This window comes from Oncorhynchus keta, chromosome 1, assembly GCF_023373465.1.
Source record: "Oncorhynchus keta strain PuntledgeMale-10-30-2019 chromosome 1, Oket_V2, whole genome shotgun sequence".
NCBI lineage: Eukaryota > Metazoa > Chordata > Actinopteri > Salmoniformes > Salmonidae > Oncorhynchus > Oncorhynchus keta.
In genome coordinates this window covers 37016311-37034599 of record NC_068421.1, presented here as the reverse complement: position 1 = coordinate 37034599, position 18289 = coordinate 37016311, and the positions used below count along the sequence as shown (strand labels likewise).

General features: G+C 46.7%; 1 protein-coding gene across 3 annotated transcripts in view; it reads right to left on the bottom strand.

Moving 5' to 3' along the window:
* Positions 1 to 18289, bottom strand: part of LOC118384130 (MAP/microtubule affinity-regulating kinase 4-like) — a 68041-nt gene that overhangs the window by 18571 nt on the left and 31181 nt on the right. For all 3 annotated transcript variants that reach the window (XM_035770471.2, XM_035770478.2, XM_035770464.2), the window contains exons 3-5: positions 17834 to 17887; positions 2861 to 2909; positions 2053 to 2118 (exon numbers count right to left, since the gene is read on the bottom strand). In XM_035770471.2, the coding sequence (XP_035626364.1) occupies positions 2053 to 2118; positions 2861 to 2909; positions 17834 to 17887 (169 nt within the window). The remainder of the gene's footprint in view (positions 1 to 2052; positions 2119 to 2860; positions 2910 to 17833; positions 17888 to 18289) is intronic.

Here is an 18289-nt window from a genome sequence, read left to right as displayed (position 1 = left end):
GGCTCACCGGATACACGGCTCACCGGATACACGGCTCACCGGATACACGGCTCACCGGATACACGGCCCACCGGATACACGGCTCACCGGATACATCGCCAAATGCTTTTGGGAACATGGGCAGAAAAAGTTCACTTCGGTCCACTGAGGCAAAAAGGTCAATGTCAGGGTTTAATTCAATAAGAGAAAAGCTGCGAAATGGAAAGTTGAAAATAAATCGAAGGGAGGGTCAGAGCAGTAGTCTAATGTTGAGGGAAGATGTGGTGAAGGGGTAAGATGATAGCAGTGTTATGTTATGTGTGATGATTGTGAGGCGCTATAGAAATTCGACAGTCACAAGAAGGGGACTTCCAAATGGCCCGTCAAGGGAACTACTGTTCAGATGGGTTAAACGGAATAGTAGTCTGGAACCTGGACCCTGACTGTAGGTCTATAACCTCTCACATAGCCCAATATAACGCTAAGGCTTGCAAAATTAAGCATTTCTTACAGTAAAATGATACACCAAATGTAGATTTTGACTCTGTAACATTATTTCTTTCTTTCAGCATCTTGAGAGAATGAATGTGTAGTTAGGGACTGTAAAGGTACTATATTTATCAGCATCATAAAAGCTGATAGAAGCCTATTTCAACCACATAAAAATATGCATCCAAGCCGAACTGAAATCTTATCAGAAACATGTCGGGCTGAAATGTTCTTACATTTTCTTAAAACCGGTTAAACTGACGTCATTGGGAAATTTTGCACAGAAAATCTTTCCCTTTTCCACAAATGTATTTATTGAATTTTCTCCCCGGTCAGAGAAGCAGCGATGAAGGGGAACATTTTACCAATATCAACTACGTCATTCTGGTGAGCAGGGTTTACTTAGTCTTCCAGGGCAACAAGTCATGACAGAAGAGAAGCTGCATTTATCTAATTGTAGAAGTTGTTAAAAGTCGACTAACAAATAGCCGGCCAAAATGTCGGAAATTATAAGCAGAGACATAGGCCTATCGAAAAAGGCCTGCCCCCCCCCAAAATACCTCCACCATCTCTGACTGCACAGCAGATTTTCTATATTAGCGGGTTAGGGTCGGGCCTCAGATTTTCACTTTACCAGTTACCACATGGTTTGCAGATGGGTTATTAGGTATTGCGGGTGGTTGAACAAACAGCTGACCCGCGCACCACTAATATATATATATATATATATATATATATATATATATATATATAGTGTATTCATTAGAGTTCTATAATATAATTATATTGTATTTCTATGATGTACACATTAAGTGAGTGAGTGAAAAGAAATTGTAATGTAAGAATATGAAGAGAGAATCTAAAACAATTATATTTATAAACAAATGTTTTATTGTCACATACACCGGATAGGTACAGTGAAATGTGTTGTTTTACAGGGTCAGCCATAGTAGTACGGCACTCCTAAGCCAAAGGAGAGCATACACAGCAGTAGTATCATCAGTGAGATGGGTTATTAAATTGAGCCTGATCTGGGACCAGTATCTTCATCATTGAGCCTATAGGGCCTCATTCATCTCAGTGATCCCTGGCCTAATGGTTAACTTTGCATGGGCATGTCTACATGTCTGTGACCCATGCATGTGTCTGGAAATATATAGTGGTGGTGTGAGAGAGTTGAAAGAGAGAGATTGACTGAATGAATGAATGCATGAGTGTGTGTTGTGTTTTTGTACAGTACATGCTAAAGGACACATCCACTGGGAGAAAAGCAGCAAGGTTGAGATCAGGAGGGGGCACATGCTTGGCTATTAGTTCCTTATTTGGCAAGAAATAGAATGGGAGAAAAATTGACAAACAAGCAGAGTGGGGATTATAAGAGGGAGGGGACACAAGCAAAGAGAAGAATAGACAGAAAGTGAAGGAAGGGGAGAGAAATGGAGAGTTCAGATGGAGGGAGGAGGGCGGTCAGAGGACAATCGATGGGTCAGCGGTACTGGGAAAGCGTGAGGGAAGGGTGGAGAGAAAAGAGATGAGAGAGAAATGGAGGAGCGTGTAGGGATTGAGGGGAGGTACTCTGCTCACCCCCACTGGCGTACTCCATTATCAGATAGAGTGTATTCTCTGTCTCGATCACCTCAAACAGCTGCACTGTAACACACAAACATACATAGACACCTATATAATAATAATAATATATGCCATTTAGCAGACGCTTTTATCCAAAGCGACTTACAGTCATGTGTGCATACATTCTACGTATGGGTGGTCCCGGGAATCGAACCCACTACCCTGGCGTTACAAGCGCCATGCTCTACCAACTGTGCTACAGAAGGACCAGAAGGACCACACCTCAGTATAGTGGCACAGACAAACAACACACACAGTTGCACAAAGTGATTTACTGTGTGTTCCTTAGAGCAGGGAGATGTGCCGTAAATGCACAACAGTATGGTACGGCAGTTTATGTTTCAGCTGCATGCAGTATTAAATGTGACCGTGTGCATTATAAAAAAATGGAGGAAGTCTACTTGTCCTGGCTTTATATGAGCGACTGCACCCTATTGCCTTGATAGTGCACTATGTTTGACCAGGGCCCATAGGGAATATGGTGCTATTTGGGACACAGCCTCTAGCCATTACAGGGGCAGCGCGAGGGGGTCTGGGTGTCCCTCAGTTAGACTGTACCCCCCTGGAAAGGAGGATCATTTTCAACTCAGTGGGGGACTATTATCCATATCACACGTCCTGACTCCTGCTCAGCAGCTGTATTGACAGTGAAGGGGAACATTGCGTGAGGATGGGTGTTAGGCTGATGATGTTCTGGGGTCGGGTATGCCCTGCGGCACTACAACCTAGAAGCTGGGGAGATTAGTATAGCCGAGGCACTTACCGATATTTGGGTGGTTGAGGCCTTTCATGATGCGTACCTCTCTGAAGAGCTGGAGGAAAGAGAGAGAGAAGAAGCGAGTTAAAAGAATGTTATTTCTTTATTCAAGTCTTCACAGCCACACTGATATATATAGCGCATGTGAAGATAGGTATGAAAGTGGGGGATGATCAAAATTCCCGATTCATAATATAAGAACTGAACATCAGACAGGTCCTTCTGTAGCACAGTTGGTAGAGCATGGCGCTTGTAACGCCAGGGTAGTGGGTTCGATTCCCGGGACCACCCATACGTAGAATGTATGCACACATGACTGTAAGTCGCTTTGGATAAAAGCGTCTGCTAAATGGCATATATATATATATATATATATACAGGTGGATAGGAGGAGGTTATCCAGCCTCCACCCGTCACTCATTTATACATTTATTCATTCATATTCATTCATAAATAAGCTCAGCTGCTTGTCGGGAACACTAGCTGGCTTCCTGCTAATTAGAGAGTGGACCACTCCAGGGACAGCCTGACTAGACAGAGCGCCTCTCCCCCTGGGCAGAGCCTCTCTCCCCCACAGGGCTCCCTCATCCATCATGGAGGTGCCGTTGCTTTTAGCCTCTTCTCTTTCTAGAAATAGTGGGGGCGCCACATCACATAGTCGCTGCAACGGTTGTGCGGCACGGGCACTGTCTACCGCTGCTGTGTGTGATTCAACGTCTTGTGGTTATGAGGTGACACACCATCGTATTTACACACTGTCGCACACCCACAATTTGACACACACATGGACCTCCCTTGAACCACATTCATAAGCCTCCTTTCCTGGTTGTGACATCTGCTGAAAGTGGGGAAACAGGGAGCGCTGACGGCATACATACAAGCATCTTGGGGATAATTATAGTGGATGTTGTGCACCAGCCCACAGAGTGCTCTCTTTGAACTGTATATGGTGAGACTGGGTGACGAGGCATCAGCTTGCTCTGACCAGGTAAAAGAGTATCCGCGAGAGACTGTGTTACAAGGGCTGGGTTTGTGGAAAGGGGAATACTTCAATAAAGACAGAAATAGAGGCAAACACAAAGTTAGATTTCACAATGTATGAGTGAGCAAAAGCAAGAGAAGGAAGGAGAGAAAGGGAGAAAGACAGGAAGGATAGAGAAGGAAACACACACAATGGACGGAATGTGCTGATGGTTGTGTGAGAAGGTGTCCAGCTTCCTTAGAAGTTCAAGCCCATTCTTACAAAACACAGAGCGTCACCCAGGGAGCTGCGTCTCACCCGTCTATCCCTCTCTCTTTCACTCTCTCTGGAGCCCCCCAACCCTCTCTCAGCCACCACCACCCCATACCTCTCTCTCAGCCCCTCCCACCCCACCCCTCTCTCTCAGCCCCTCCCACCCCATGCCTCTCTCTCAGCCCCTCCCACCCCATGCCTCTTTCTCAGCCCCTCCCACCCCATGCCTCTCTCTCAGCCCCTCCCACCCCATGCCTCTTTCTCAGCCCCTCCCACCCCATGCCTCTCTCTCAGCCCCTCCCACCCCATGTCTCTCTCTCAGCCCCTCCCACCCCATGTCTCTCTCTCAGCCACTCCCACCCCATGCCTCTCTCTCAGCCCCTCCCACCCCATGCCTCTCTCTCAGCCACCCCCACCCCATGCCTCTCTCTCAGCCACCCCACCTCTCTCTCTCAGCCACCCCATCTCTCTCTCAGCCACCCCATCTCTCTCTCAGCCACCCCACCCCTCTCTCTCAGCCACCCCACCCCTCTCTCAGCCACCCACCCTCTCTCTCAGCCTCCCCACCTCTCTCTCTCAGCCACCCCCACCCCATGCCTCTCTCTCAGCCACCCCACCTCTCTCTCTCAGCCACCCCATCTCTCTCTCAGCCACCCCACCCCTCTCTCTCAGCCACCCCACCCCTCTCTCAGCCACCCACCCCTCTCTCTCAGCCTCCCCACCTCTCTCTCTCAGCCACCCCCACCCCATGCCTCTCTCTCAGCCACCCCACCTCTCTCTCTCAGCCACCCCATCTCTCTCTCAGCCACCCCACCCCTCTCTCTCAGCCACCCCACCCCTCTCTCAGCCACCCACCCTCTCTCTCAGCCACCCCACCCCTCTCTCAGCCACCCCCAACCCTCTCTCTCAGCCACCCCCAACCCTCTCTCTCAGCCTCCCCACCCCTCTCTCAGCCACCCCACCCCTCTCTCAGCCACCCCACCCCTCTCTCAGCCACCCCCACCCTTCTCTCTCAGCCACCCCGACCCCTCTCTCTCAGCCACCCCCACCCCTCTCTCTCAGCCACCCCCACCCCACACCTCTCTCTCAGCCATACTATGGACTATAGGCTAGTGATACATGACTGTAGGATATATAGGCTAGTGATACATGACTGTATGATATATAGGCTGGTGATACATGACTGTATGATATATAGGCTAGTGATACATGACTGTAGGGTATATAGGCTAGTGATACATGACTGTAGGATATATAGGCTAGTGATATATGACTGTAGGATATATAGGCTAGTGATACATGACTGTAGGATATATAGGCTAGTGATATATGACTGTAGGATATATAGGCTAGTGATACATGACTGTAGGGTATATAGGCTAGTGATACATGACTGTAGGATATATAGGCTAGTGATATATGACTGTATGATATATAGGCTAGTGATACATGACTGTAGGGTATATAGGCTAGTGATACATGACTGTAGGATATATAGGCTAGTGATATATGACTTTAGGGTATATAGGCTAGTGATATATGACTGTAGGGTATATAGGCTAGTGATACATGACTGTAGGATATAGGCTAGTGATATATGACTGTAGGATATATAGGCTAGTGATATATGACTGTAGGGTATATAGGCTAGTGATACATGACTGTAGGATATATAGGCTAGTGATATATGACTGTAGGGTATATAGGCTAGTGATATATGACTGTAGGGTATATAGGCTAGTGATACATGACTGTAGGATATAGGCTAGTGATATATGACTGTAGGATATAGGCTAGTGATATATGACTGTAGGGTATATAGGCTAGTGATACATGACTGTAGGATATATAGGCTAGTGATATATGACTGTAGGATATAGGCTAGTGATATATGACTGTAGGATATAGGCTAGTGATATATGACTGTAGGGTATATAGGCTAGTGATACATGACTGTAGGATATAGGCTAGTGATACATGACTGTAGGATATAGGCTAGTGATACATGACTGTAGGATATATAGGCTAGTGATATATGACGGTAGGATATAGGCTAGTGATATATGACTGTAGCATATATAGGCTAGTGATACATGACTGTAGGATATATAGGCTAGTGATACATGACTGTAGGATATATAGGCTAGTGATACATGACTGTAGGATATATAGGCTAGTGATACATGACTGTAGGATATATAGGCTAGTGATATATGACTGTAGGATATATAGGCTAGTGATACATGACTGTAGGATATATAGGCTAGTGATACATGACTGTAGGATATATAGGCTAGTGATACATGACTGTAGGATATATATGCTAGTGATACATGACTGTAGGATATATAGGCTAGTGATACATGACTAGGATATATAGGCTAGTGATACATGACTGTAGGATATATAGGCTAGTGATACATGACTGTAGGATATAGGCTAGTGAGATTAAACACTGTACAGAGAAACCTAGTTCTTGAAAAACAATTTAAAGGCAGAAAATAGGACTCACTGCTTCCCTTGTTATACATTTTTCCAATGCCAAAGTGCAGGGCAGCTGGACGCAACCATAAATCTGATGGTGTACATGTGTCCCGTCCTGTACAGACACACTGAGACAATCAGCCTGTGTGAAGCAGACATGTCACATAGTAATGCGGCTAATGTGGACCAGGGCTACTGTGAGTGCCACAAAGAGTACACAAGTATACATTCAGTGTCCACAAACACACATCAGTGACATGATGCAGCTCCATGCGTGAACATACAATCCAAATCAAACACACATCCCTTGAGACTGTCTGTAATTTAATTGAGGAGAGCAGAGCGCATCAGCTGTTCACCTGAGCTCTAAAGAAATATAATCAGATAAGCCCATCTCTCCCGCCACCTCCTTAATCTTTTTCTCTTCCGTCATATCCCCCTTCCTTCTATCTACCACTTTCTCCCTCTCTCACACGCCCATAAATGACTTCCTGGTCCATTCCCTTGGCCCAACGTCACTGTTGCCATGCCAACCCATGTCAGACTCTATAGTCCTAGTCTCACCCCCAGGCAAGTGTCTTCCCAGGGGAGCTTCTCCACCCCACCGCTGCCCAACCATGCCCTGTATTGTCTGCCACCCTCAGCACTTGACTGGCCAAGGGAACGGACAGCCCATCCACAGTGTGCATCTGTCTAATGCAGTCCTCCCTCCCTCCTCCACCCTCTCTCCCCGTCTCATCCCTGCACATCCCTCTCACCCTGTACATCACACCGGAAGCCAATCTCGCTCTGAAGCAGAAAGCAACAGAGAGATCACAAAAGGGCAGAATTAATCAACCTCTGAGCTCCCTCAAGGTTTTTCTCCTCTGTTTTGCATGGGGATTTGCACAAAGCAGCTTACTAAATTGCCTCTCTCTCTCTCTCTCTCTCTCGTACTCTCTGTGTGTCATTGTGGGTCGAGGTTACCGTTGGGTCAGTCAGCGGTGGACACAGGCAGTTGTTGAACACAAGGCAGTGTTTTTGTCTGCGTGCCTCACTCTGACCAGTTAATCCAGGCCTTGTGTCCGAGCTCTGGCCTGAACAATCCCACGCATAGTTGCACTCACACACGGGAAAAATATGCCTGCATAGGACACACACACATATACACTCGCTTTACCCACACAGACACTTTACACAACCACATTACGCACGCACAGTCACACACAAGCACACCCCTCATCCCCCTGACCACACTGTCACGTGACCAGAGAGAGAGACAAGGAGAGAGAGAGAGCGATAGAGGTAAACGGAACTCACAGGCTCCCCTCTCAAACGACTCAGCAGAGCCACTGAATAACCTGCTCTGTCTCTGAAAGAGACATCTATCCACGCCAAGGGCCAAGCAAGCCATCGCACATGAATGACTGCTCCCTCCCTCCCTGCATAACGATAACATCTGATGCAAATGCCACTGCCTACACTGCCCCTAACCCCCCCCCCACCCCCAACCTAACCAACAGAATACCCCTCCCTCCCTGCCCTAAACTCCCTCTCCCCATACACCCCAACCCCATCCCCCCCTTCATGTCCCTGTGGGACCCAGGTTGCTCCTCTGGGAAAGGGGGTGTGATCATGCAGAAGGAGCCCATTCATGTTGGACATGGTGGATCAGGGCGTTTCAAGGCAACGGCTGTTGTCAACATGGCCCCTCAACAGAGACCATGGTGATGAGGAGCAGACCCGGAGCTTCCTCATTACAAGCCAATCTAAAACTAGTGCTGAGTTCTACCACATGGGGTCAGACAGATGGCCCCAGCAGGGGCAGCCTCAGGGGCCAGAGTTCAGGTGAGGCGTCCCCAGGGGCCAGGACTACAGGTGCTTCCACCCGGATTGAGTTTGCCCTGTGTAGCACCCAAATGCATGAGAGTAGATTGGGTTCAAAGTTCAAACACACACTGGTGACTGTTTGTGGCCAAATTGGTATAGCATAATTCCAGCCTCAGCTACAATATACCTTCAAGTGTTTGAATGATTCATGGACAGTAATAATAAACAATAGGAATTCACCTCATGTTTGTTTGACCATAGTTTAAGATTGAATGTCCTATCATGTAACTGTTGACACTGAGAAGCTGACAGAGTCAAATATACACAGAGCATGAGGTAGTACAACCTTTAATGTTTGGCAAGAAGCAATAAAGCACATCCAAGTCACATGCCTATCCAGAACTACAGCAACTGGATTAAATTGTTTCCTGTAAAGGGTAACAACAACAGTCATTAGATCCCAAAGAGAGAAGACAAAACAGTCCATGTCTAACTCCCAAAATGGCACCCTATTCCCATATGGCTCTGGTCAAAAGTAGTGCACTATATACGGAATAGAGCTCTGGTCTAAAGTAGTGTACTATATAGGGAATAGGGCTCTGGTCTAAAGTAGTGTACTAAAGTCAGCAAAAAAAGAAACCTCCCTTTTTCAGGACCTGTCTAGTCCAGCATGTCTTTCAAAGAAAATTAATAAAAATCCAAATAACTTCAAAGATCTTCATTGTAAAGGGTTTAAACACTGTTTCCCATGCTTGTTCAATGAAGCATAAACAATTAATGAACATGCAGTTGTGGAACGGTCATTAAGACATTAACAGCTTACAGACGGTAGGTAATTAAGTTCTGAAAACGTAGGACACTAAAAGAGGCCTTTCTACTGACTCTGAAAAACACCAAAAGAAAGATGCCCCGGGGTACCTGCTCATCTGCATGAACAAGCCTTAGGCATGCTGCAAGGAGAAATGAGGACTGCAGATGTGGTCAGGGCAATAAATTGGAATGTCCGTACTGTGAGACACCGAAGACAGCCTTACAGGGAGACAGGACGGACAGCTGATCGTCCTCGCAGTGGCAGACCACATGGCAGACCACAACACCTGCACAGGGTCGGTACATCCAAACATCAAACCTGTGGGACAGTTACACGAAGAGTTACACTAAAAACACACAATCCCTCCATCAGTGCTCAGACTGTCCGATATAGGCTGAGAGAGGCTGGACTGAGGGCTTGTAGGCCTGTTGTAAGGCAGGTCCTCACCAGACATCACTGGCAACAACGTCGCCTATGGGCACAAACCCACCTTTGCTCGACCAGACAGGATTGGCAAAAAGTGCTCTTCACTGACGAGTTGCGGTTTTGTCTCAACAGGGGTGATGATTGGATTCACATTTATCGTAGAAGGAATGAGCGTTACACCGAGGCCTGTACTCTGGAGCGGGAGAGATTTGGAGGTGGAGGGTCCGTTATGGTCTGGGGCGGTGTGTCACAGCATCATCAAACTGAGCTTGTTGTCATTGCAGGCAATCTCAATGCTGTGCGTTACAGGGAAGACATCCTCCTTCCTCATGTGGTACCCTTCCTGCAGGCTTATCCTGACATGACCCTCCAACATGACAATGCCACCAGCCATACTGCTCGTTCTGTGGGTGATGTCCTGCAAGACAGGAATGTCAGTGTTCTGCCATGGCCATCGAAGAGCCCGGATCTTAATCCCATTGAGCACGTCTGGGACCTGTTGGATTGGAGGGTGAGGGCCATTCCCCCCAGAAATGTCTGGGAACTTGCAGGTGTCTTGGTGGAAGAGTGGGGTAACATCTCACAGCAAGAAATGGCAAATCTGGCGCAGTCCATGAGGAGGAGATGCACTGCAGTACTTAATGCAGCTGGTGGCCACACCAGATACTGACTATTACTTTTGATTTTGACCCCTCCTTTGTTCAGGGACACATTATTCCATTTCTGTTAGTCACATGTCTGTGGAACTTGTTCAGTTTATGTCTCAGTTGTTGAATCGTGTTATGTTTATAAAAATACTTGCACATGTTAAGTTTGCTGAAAATAAACGCTGTTGACAGTGAGAGGACGTTTATTGTTTTGCTGAGTTGATATAGGGAATAGGGTTCCATTTGGAACGCACTCAGAGGCAGCAACTCAGAAACTGGATTACTGCACATATTCTGACCCCTGCATGAACAGAATGAAAACTACTCTTCCCATCATCCTTCAACAGTGTGGGAAAATATCCTACCCCCTCTGTATTAATTCCTTTAAAATCTTAATGATACACACTACCCACTGATAAACAAACATACTGTCAGGCAGCGTCCTTATCCCTTTCTCTAGAACACACACACACACACACAGTCTGTGCTCTTTGGTTCTGCCTCATCTCATGGTTGCTTGCTTTCTCAGGATCCAAGCTCCAGTGCCCTGGCCCCCTGGAGGACCCCACCTCCTCTGGGTTCGGCTGTCCCCATTGTTTGTCTGTCTGGAATGCTGCTCCTGGCTGAAGGGGCCTGAAAGAGGGATAACCCCCCGCAATGTAGCATCAGACTCTTTTGAAGGGGCCCTACATGGTGAAGGATTACACCCCACACACACAGAGACTCTCACACAGGCTCTCACAGGCAGACTTATGCGTACTCTTGACAGTGAAGAAGCTTGAGAAAATCGTGACAACATCCAGATCAGAGAGAGAGGTGGAAGATGAGGGGAATAAGGGGGTACAGAGAGGCTGTAGGGTGGGTGAGGTGTGAGGGACAGAAGTGACGTGAAGAATGACAGAGACAGGGTTTAAAGTTAAAGGGCCTAGTGTGGAATAGATCAGAGGTTGGGACTGGGAATGAGTGGGAGGTAGAGTGAGTGGTGGGGTAGGAAGGAGACATAGGTGGTGGGAGGTATTTAGGGGTATGAGATAGATAGGCATAGGTTTAGGCATGGGGTTAGTAAGTGGTTGGGGGTGTTTCAGATACATCAGGCAGTTGTTTTAGGATGGGTGCAAGTGTCTGTCCTGCTCAGTGTGTATCAGCTGCTGGGGATCCCCCATGCAGCCCCTAATGGGATTAGAGGGAGACTGAGTGACTTTGGGGGGTGGTGGGCCAACATGGAGCATTGCTGCTGCAGCCCTGCTGTCACTGTCATATTAAAGCCTGCAGACTGCAGCCAGATTATCCCAAGTGTTCTGCAGCAGTGCAGTTGGCTGGTGGGGGGCGGAGCCTGGGCCCTTAAATCACCTGCCACCGCTTGGGCGTGTCCCCCTAGCTACTGTGGGGGGTCCAGCCTCCAGAGAAACACCAGAGAGTACATCTGTGGTTACTCTGCAGTGCCTGAAGAGAGGTGATGAGAGAAGGGAGGGAGGGAAAGATAGACAGAAACTGGAAATAAAGTGGGTTAGGTGACATATAGAGAGGGAGAGGAGGTCAGAGAGTGGGGTGAGAGAGGGAGGGCGAGAAAAAGACAGGGTGGGAGAGGGGAATGTTGCAATACAAAAGAGAGCAGGATAGGGAGGGGAGGGACACAGTGTAGAGAGAGAGAGAGAGAGAGAGAGAGAGAGAGAGTCACCTGGTGCTCTGGTCTAGTGTGTCCTGAATGGGAGGAGAATAGTGCTGACAGGACAACCGTCTGCCCGTTGCGCTACTGCAGCAATATCCATCCACCAGCGAACCTCTGCATGCAGAGATCACAAACCACCCCCGTTCCCCTCCCTCCCGGCATCCATCCCCAGTCCCCACTAGGAAACCACTTAACACTAGGGGTGCATCGTTAATGCCACTCTACTCTCTATGTAGGCTCATAGGGCTCTAGACAAAAGTTTTATAGGGAATAGGATTCCATTTGGGATGCAGCCTGGAACAGCGGGCATTTATAAGTCATATTCTCCAAGAATCAATGGCTATATCATTACTTTCAAAGTCCAAAATGGATGTACCAATCGAGATTGCCCCTTTAACTCCATGGTGGCCACTTCATCACTGAAAACTTGCGATGGGAGTTTCTTGCAAGCAATAACAAAAGGTCTACGAATATGTTTACTTTACAGGATGTCTGCAAAGCAATAGTAATAGCTAACTAATTGTGAACAGTATAATTTGTAGTGGCTGGTGCCAGCCATATCTTTATCCGCGACAGACAAATAATACCTTAAACAGAGCCACAATCAATAGCAGCGTGTTTTATATTGATTTAATTGTCCTAAGTAAGAGCCTGCTCCTGTTATGCTGACAACGAGGCTAAAGATTGGTCAGCAGATGACGCTTTGATACAAATATGTGCACCGGACACAGGTCACCTCGTCAGATGCCTGTGACAAGATGGTTGATCAAAACATGTTCGCCAAGCAACAGGGAAGCATGAGCGTGATGTCATCTGCATCAATTCTCACATTGGAGGCATGAATGCGTTGCCATGCTCATACAAAGCCTACAGCGGTCTCTAGAGGATCCATTCAGCATGTATGGACCCTCTCAGTAGTAAGTTGACTGATTATGAGACGGGTGACTGGGGTTGATTATGAGACGGGTGACTGGGGGGGATTATGAGACGGGTGACTGGGGTTGATTATGACGGGTGACTGGGGTTGATTATGACGGGGGACTGGGGAGGATTATGACGCGTGACTGGGGTTGATTATGACGGGTGACTGGGGATGATTATGACATGTGACTGGGGTTGATTATGACGGGTGACTGGGGTTGATTATGAGACTGGTGACTGGGGTTGATTATGACGGGTGACTGGGGATGATTATGACATGTGACTGGGGTTGATTATGACGTGTGACTGGGATTGATTATGACGGGTGACTGGGGTTGATTATGACAGGGGACTGGGGTTGATTATGACAGGGGACTGGGGTTGATTATGACGGGGACTGGGGTTGATTATGACGGGTGACTGGGGTTGATTATGACGGGTGACTGGGGTTGATTATGACAGGGGATTGGGGTTGATTGTGACAGGGGACTGGGGTTGATTATGATGGGTGACTGGGGTTGATTATGACGTGTGACTGGGGTTGATTATGACGTGTGACTGGGGTTGATTATGATGTGTGACTGGGGTTGATTATGACGGGTGACTGGGGTTGATTATGACGGGTGACTGGGGTTGATTATGACAGGGTACTGGGGTTGATTATGATGGGTGACTGGGGTTGATTATGACGTGTGACTGGGGTTGATTATGACGTGTGACTGGGGTTGATTATGATGTGTGACTGGGGTTGATTATGACGGGTGACTGGGGTTGATTATGACGGGTGACTGGGGTTGATTATGACAGGGTACTGGGGTTGATTATGACGGGTGACTGGGGTTGATTATGACGGGTGACTGGGGTTGATTATGACGGGTGACTGTGGTTGATTATGACGGGTGACTGGGGTTGATTATGACGGGTGACTGGGGTTGATTATGACGGGGACTGGGGTTGATTATGACGGGTGACTGGGGTTGATTATGACATGTGACTGGGGTTGATTATGACGTGTGACTGGGATTGATTATGACGGGTGACTGGGGTTGATTATGACAGGGGACTGGGGTTGATTATGACAGGGGACTGGGGTTGATTATGATGGGTGACTGGGGTTGATTATGACGGGTGACTGGGGTTGATTATGACAGGGGATTGGGGTTGATTGTGACAGGGGACTGGGGTTGATTATGATGGGTGACTGGGGTTGATTATGACGTGTGACTGGGGTTGATTATGATGTGTGACTGGGGTTGATTATGATGTGTGACTGGGGTTGATTATGACGGGTGACTGGGGTTGATTATGACGGGTGACTGGGGTTGATTATGACGGGTGACTGGGGTTGATTATGACAGGGTACTGGGGTTGATTATGACGGGTGACTGGGGTTGATTATGACGGGTGACTGGGGTTGATTATGACGGGTGACTGTGGTTGATTATGACGGGTGACTGGGGTTGATTATGACGGGTGACTGGGGTTGATTATGACGGGGACTGGGGTTGATTATGACGGGTGACTGGGGTTGATTATGACGGGTGACTGGGGTTGATTATGACGGGTCACTGGGGATGATTATGACGGGTGACTGGGGATGATTATGACGGGTGACTGGGGTTGATTATGACGGGTGACTGGGGTTGATTATGACGGGTGACCGGGGTTGATTATGACGGGTGACTGGGGTTGATTATGACGGGTGACTGGGGTTGCGTCTCAAATCGTACCCTATTCCCTATATAGTGTAAAGGGACGCACAATGGGAATAAGCCTGTGTATGTGTGGTCAAACCAAGCTCAAGCCAACTGTTCAATTGCCTCAAAATGAGGAGGGACACTCATACACAATTCAATACATGTCTCTGTCCTCCATTGGTTTTGTCTGAAGAAAGCGTACTACAGTCATATGAAGTCGGGCCAGCATACTAACCTTATTACAGCTATGCTATGCAATGTATCTTACATAGGCTCTGTCTGCCCATGAACTCTGACCACACTGGACAGTTATGTACATCGCTCCATGATTAAATAGAGTTCCACTGAGGGGCAACACATGATACAGCAGCACCTTCCCACAGTTCTCTCTCATATGGACAGCAACATTATCATTGCGTAGTTGTCAATGTTCCAAAATCATTGCCCCCATCATTCCCATTGATTTGTAGCTAGTGGTGGCTGAAGTTAGCTGAAGTTTGTAATGGCTGTTTAGAGAAAACAGAACTATGGATTATATGGATGTGCATATTTCCCTTTCAAGACGATTCGATACGTATCTAGATGGACTCCGATATGATACAGGAACGACATGTTTTAGTTTGAAACGATTCAGTGCGATGAGAGAACGTTTGTATGTGGTGTGTAAATGATGGGTGTCTATGGTGTATGTACTATGTAGGCACCTGAGCAGAGCCATAAAGGAGACCAGGATTCTACCACCCCAATACCAGATTATGGGGGGCAATGTAGACCGTTTTTGTCCCCCTACTTTGGTTCTGAAATCACCATCACCCACTAATGAACTTGGCATTTTTGAGGTTAAGTGTTTGAGCTAGTAATGTATCAATATTTACTGTTTATAAATTAGCTATGAAATAGTCAATGAAAATATAGCACATATTTGGATTTCACCCACAATTCAAAATCAAATAGTTTTGACCTTTTGGAAGTTTTTAATGGAGTGATCTCCTCTTGGGCCATGCAGTTCGCCTCACACATGTCATTGCTGTCCTCGTTATGAAATGATCAACTTTATCCTGTATATCTAAAAAAGTTACCATATACGGTGCATTCAGAAGTATTCAGACCCCTTGACTTTTTCCACAGTTTGTTACGTTACAGCCTTATTCTAAAATTGATTTAATCATTTATTCCCCTCATTAATATATACACAATACCCCATAATGACAAAGCGAAAACAGGTTTTTAGAAATGTTTGCAAATGTATTAAAAATAAAAACCACAAATACCTTACTTACATAAGTATTCAGACCCTTTGCTATGAGGCTCAAAATTGAGCTCAGGTGCGTCCTGTTTCCATTGATCATCCTTTAAATGTTTCTACAACTTAATTGAAGTCCACCTGTGGTAAATTCAATTGACTGGACATGATTTAGAAAGGCACACACCTGTCTATATAAGGTCCCACAGTTGACAGTGCATGTCAGAGCTAAAACCAAGCCATGAGGTTGAAGGAAATGTCAATAGAGCTCAGAGACAGGATTGTGTCGAAGCACAGATCTGGGGAAGAGTACCAAAAGATTTCTGCAGCATAAAGGGTCCCCAAGAACACAATGGCCTCCATCATTCTTAAATCGTTAAATGGAAAAAGTTTGGAACCACCAAGACTCTTCCTAGAGGTGGACGTTCGGCCAAACTGAGCAATCGGGGGAGAAGGACCTTGGTCAGGGAGGTGACCCGATGGTCACTCTGACAGAGCTCCAGAGTTCCTCTGTGGAGATGGGAGAACCTTCCAGAAGGACACCCATCTCTGCAGCACTCCACCAGTCAGGCTTTTATGGTAGAGTGGTCAGACGGAAGCCACTCCTCAGTAAAAGTGACATGACAGCCCACTTGGAGTTTGCCAAAAGACACCTAAAGAACTCTCAGACCCTGAGAAACAAGATGATCTGGTCTGATGAAACCAAGATTGAACTCTTTGGCCTGAATGCCAATCGTCATGTCTGGAGGAAACCTGGCACCATCCCTACGTTGAAGCATGGTGGTGGCAGCATCACACTGTGGGGATGGTTTTCAGAGGCAGGGACTGGGAGACTAATCAGGATCGAGGGAAAGATGAATGGAGCAAAGTACAAAGAGATCCTTGATGAAAATCTGCTCCAGTGCTCAGGACCTCAGACTGGGGCGAAGGTTCACCTTCCAATAGAACAACGATCCTAAGCACACAGCCAAGACAATAGAGGAGTGGCTTTGGGACAAGTCTCTGAATGTCCTTGAGTGGCCCCACCAGAGCCCAGACTTGAACATGATTGAACATCTCTGGAGAGACCTGAAAATAGCTGTGCAGTGACGCTCCCCATGCAACCTGACAGAGCTTGAGAGGATCTGCAGAGAAGAATGGGAGAAACTCAACAATTTCCCCTTTAAATGGCCTTGAAATACTGGTATGTTTGCAGCAACATTGTTAATGTTATTTGGGATCCTTGGGAAGTCCCTACCCTAAACCATGACCCTAACCCTGACCCCTACCCCAGTGTTTCCCAAACTCGGGCCTCGGGTCCCCATGGGGTGCACGTTTTAGTTGTTGTCCTAACACTACACAGCTGATTCAAATGATCAAAGCTCGATGATTAGTTGATTATTTTAATCAGCTGTATAGTGTGAGGTCAAAAACCAAAATGTGCACCCCTTGGGGTTCCGATGACTGAATTTGGGAAACCCTGTCTTACCCTAACCATAACCATTTTAAATTTCAACTTCAGATGGGGTAGGGATGCCCCAAGGATTCTGGACCTCAGGGACTGCAGCAAAACCATCAAAACATCCCAGAAACTATACGCCTCCTAGACCAGTAGAACTCAGAACGAGGTCAAAAGTTAGGCCATTGAATCCTCACACCATCTCACTGGCCAAATGTCCCCCAAAAAGAATACACAGGAATCCACTTCCTGTCACAGTATATTGATTTTAACCTAGTTGTTTAGCCTAGATACTAGCCTAGGTGTTGAGCAAGTTATCAGCTGTGTAGGGAGAGAGCACAGACAGAGTGCAGGTCAGCATAATATAGTCAATATTGAAACAAAAACCATGACGTTAGGAAGGTTGCATTCAAGCTGATAAATTCTGCTCCGAACCATCACTCTCTCAAATGACATGAAGATTATGGTTCTCTTGATGCTTCTTGATGCTGTTTGTGTCTTGTAAAACTGTGTGACGTCGCATGCTTTTTCGGCCTCGTTTCCAGACAAGACTTTTATTCTCCAAACCGTTTCTCATGACATGCACACAACAGCACTCACCTTCTGTAGGCTGGTCGGGTTGAGCTGATTTTTGTCAATGATCTTTATTGCAACCTGAAACGTTGAGAGACAAATCATTACAATCAGTGAAATCAAAACAGTGACATATGTTTTGATTTTAATAGTTCCCAAAGCTCAAACTCTAAAACAGACCAAAAAGCTATAAGGCCCCATAAGTGGTTTAACAGCGTGGTTTGTCTCGGTCAAAGTGTGAGTGAGACTAGGACTGTAAATGTATATGGTTCACTACACACTGCTCTCCACATGATCCCATTCCATGTCATTGGTTTAACTTTTAATAACCCTGTGGAATTATGCACCTAAAAATGTGGGCTTTATGAGTTAACGTTACATTATGTTTACAACTACACAGGCCTTAAAAGTCATTACAGACGAGAAGAATAAACCCAGTCTTGTTCTTTCAATACGTTTCTAAAACTACAAATACCATCCATC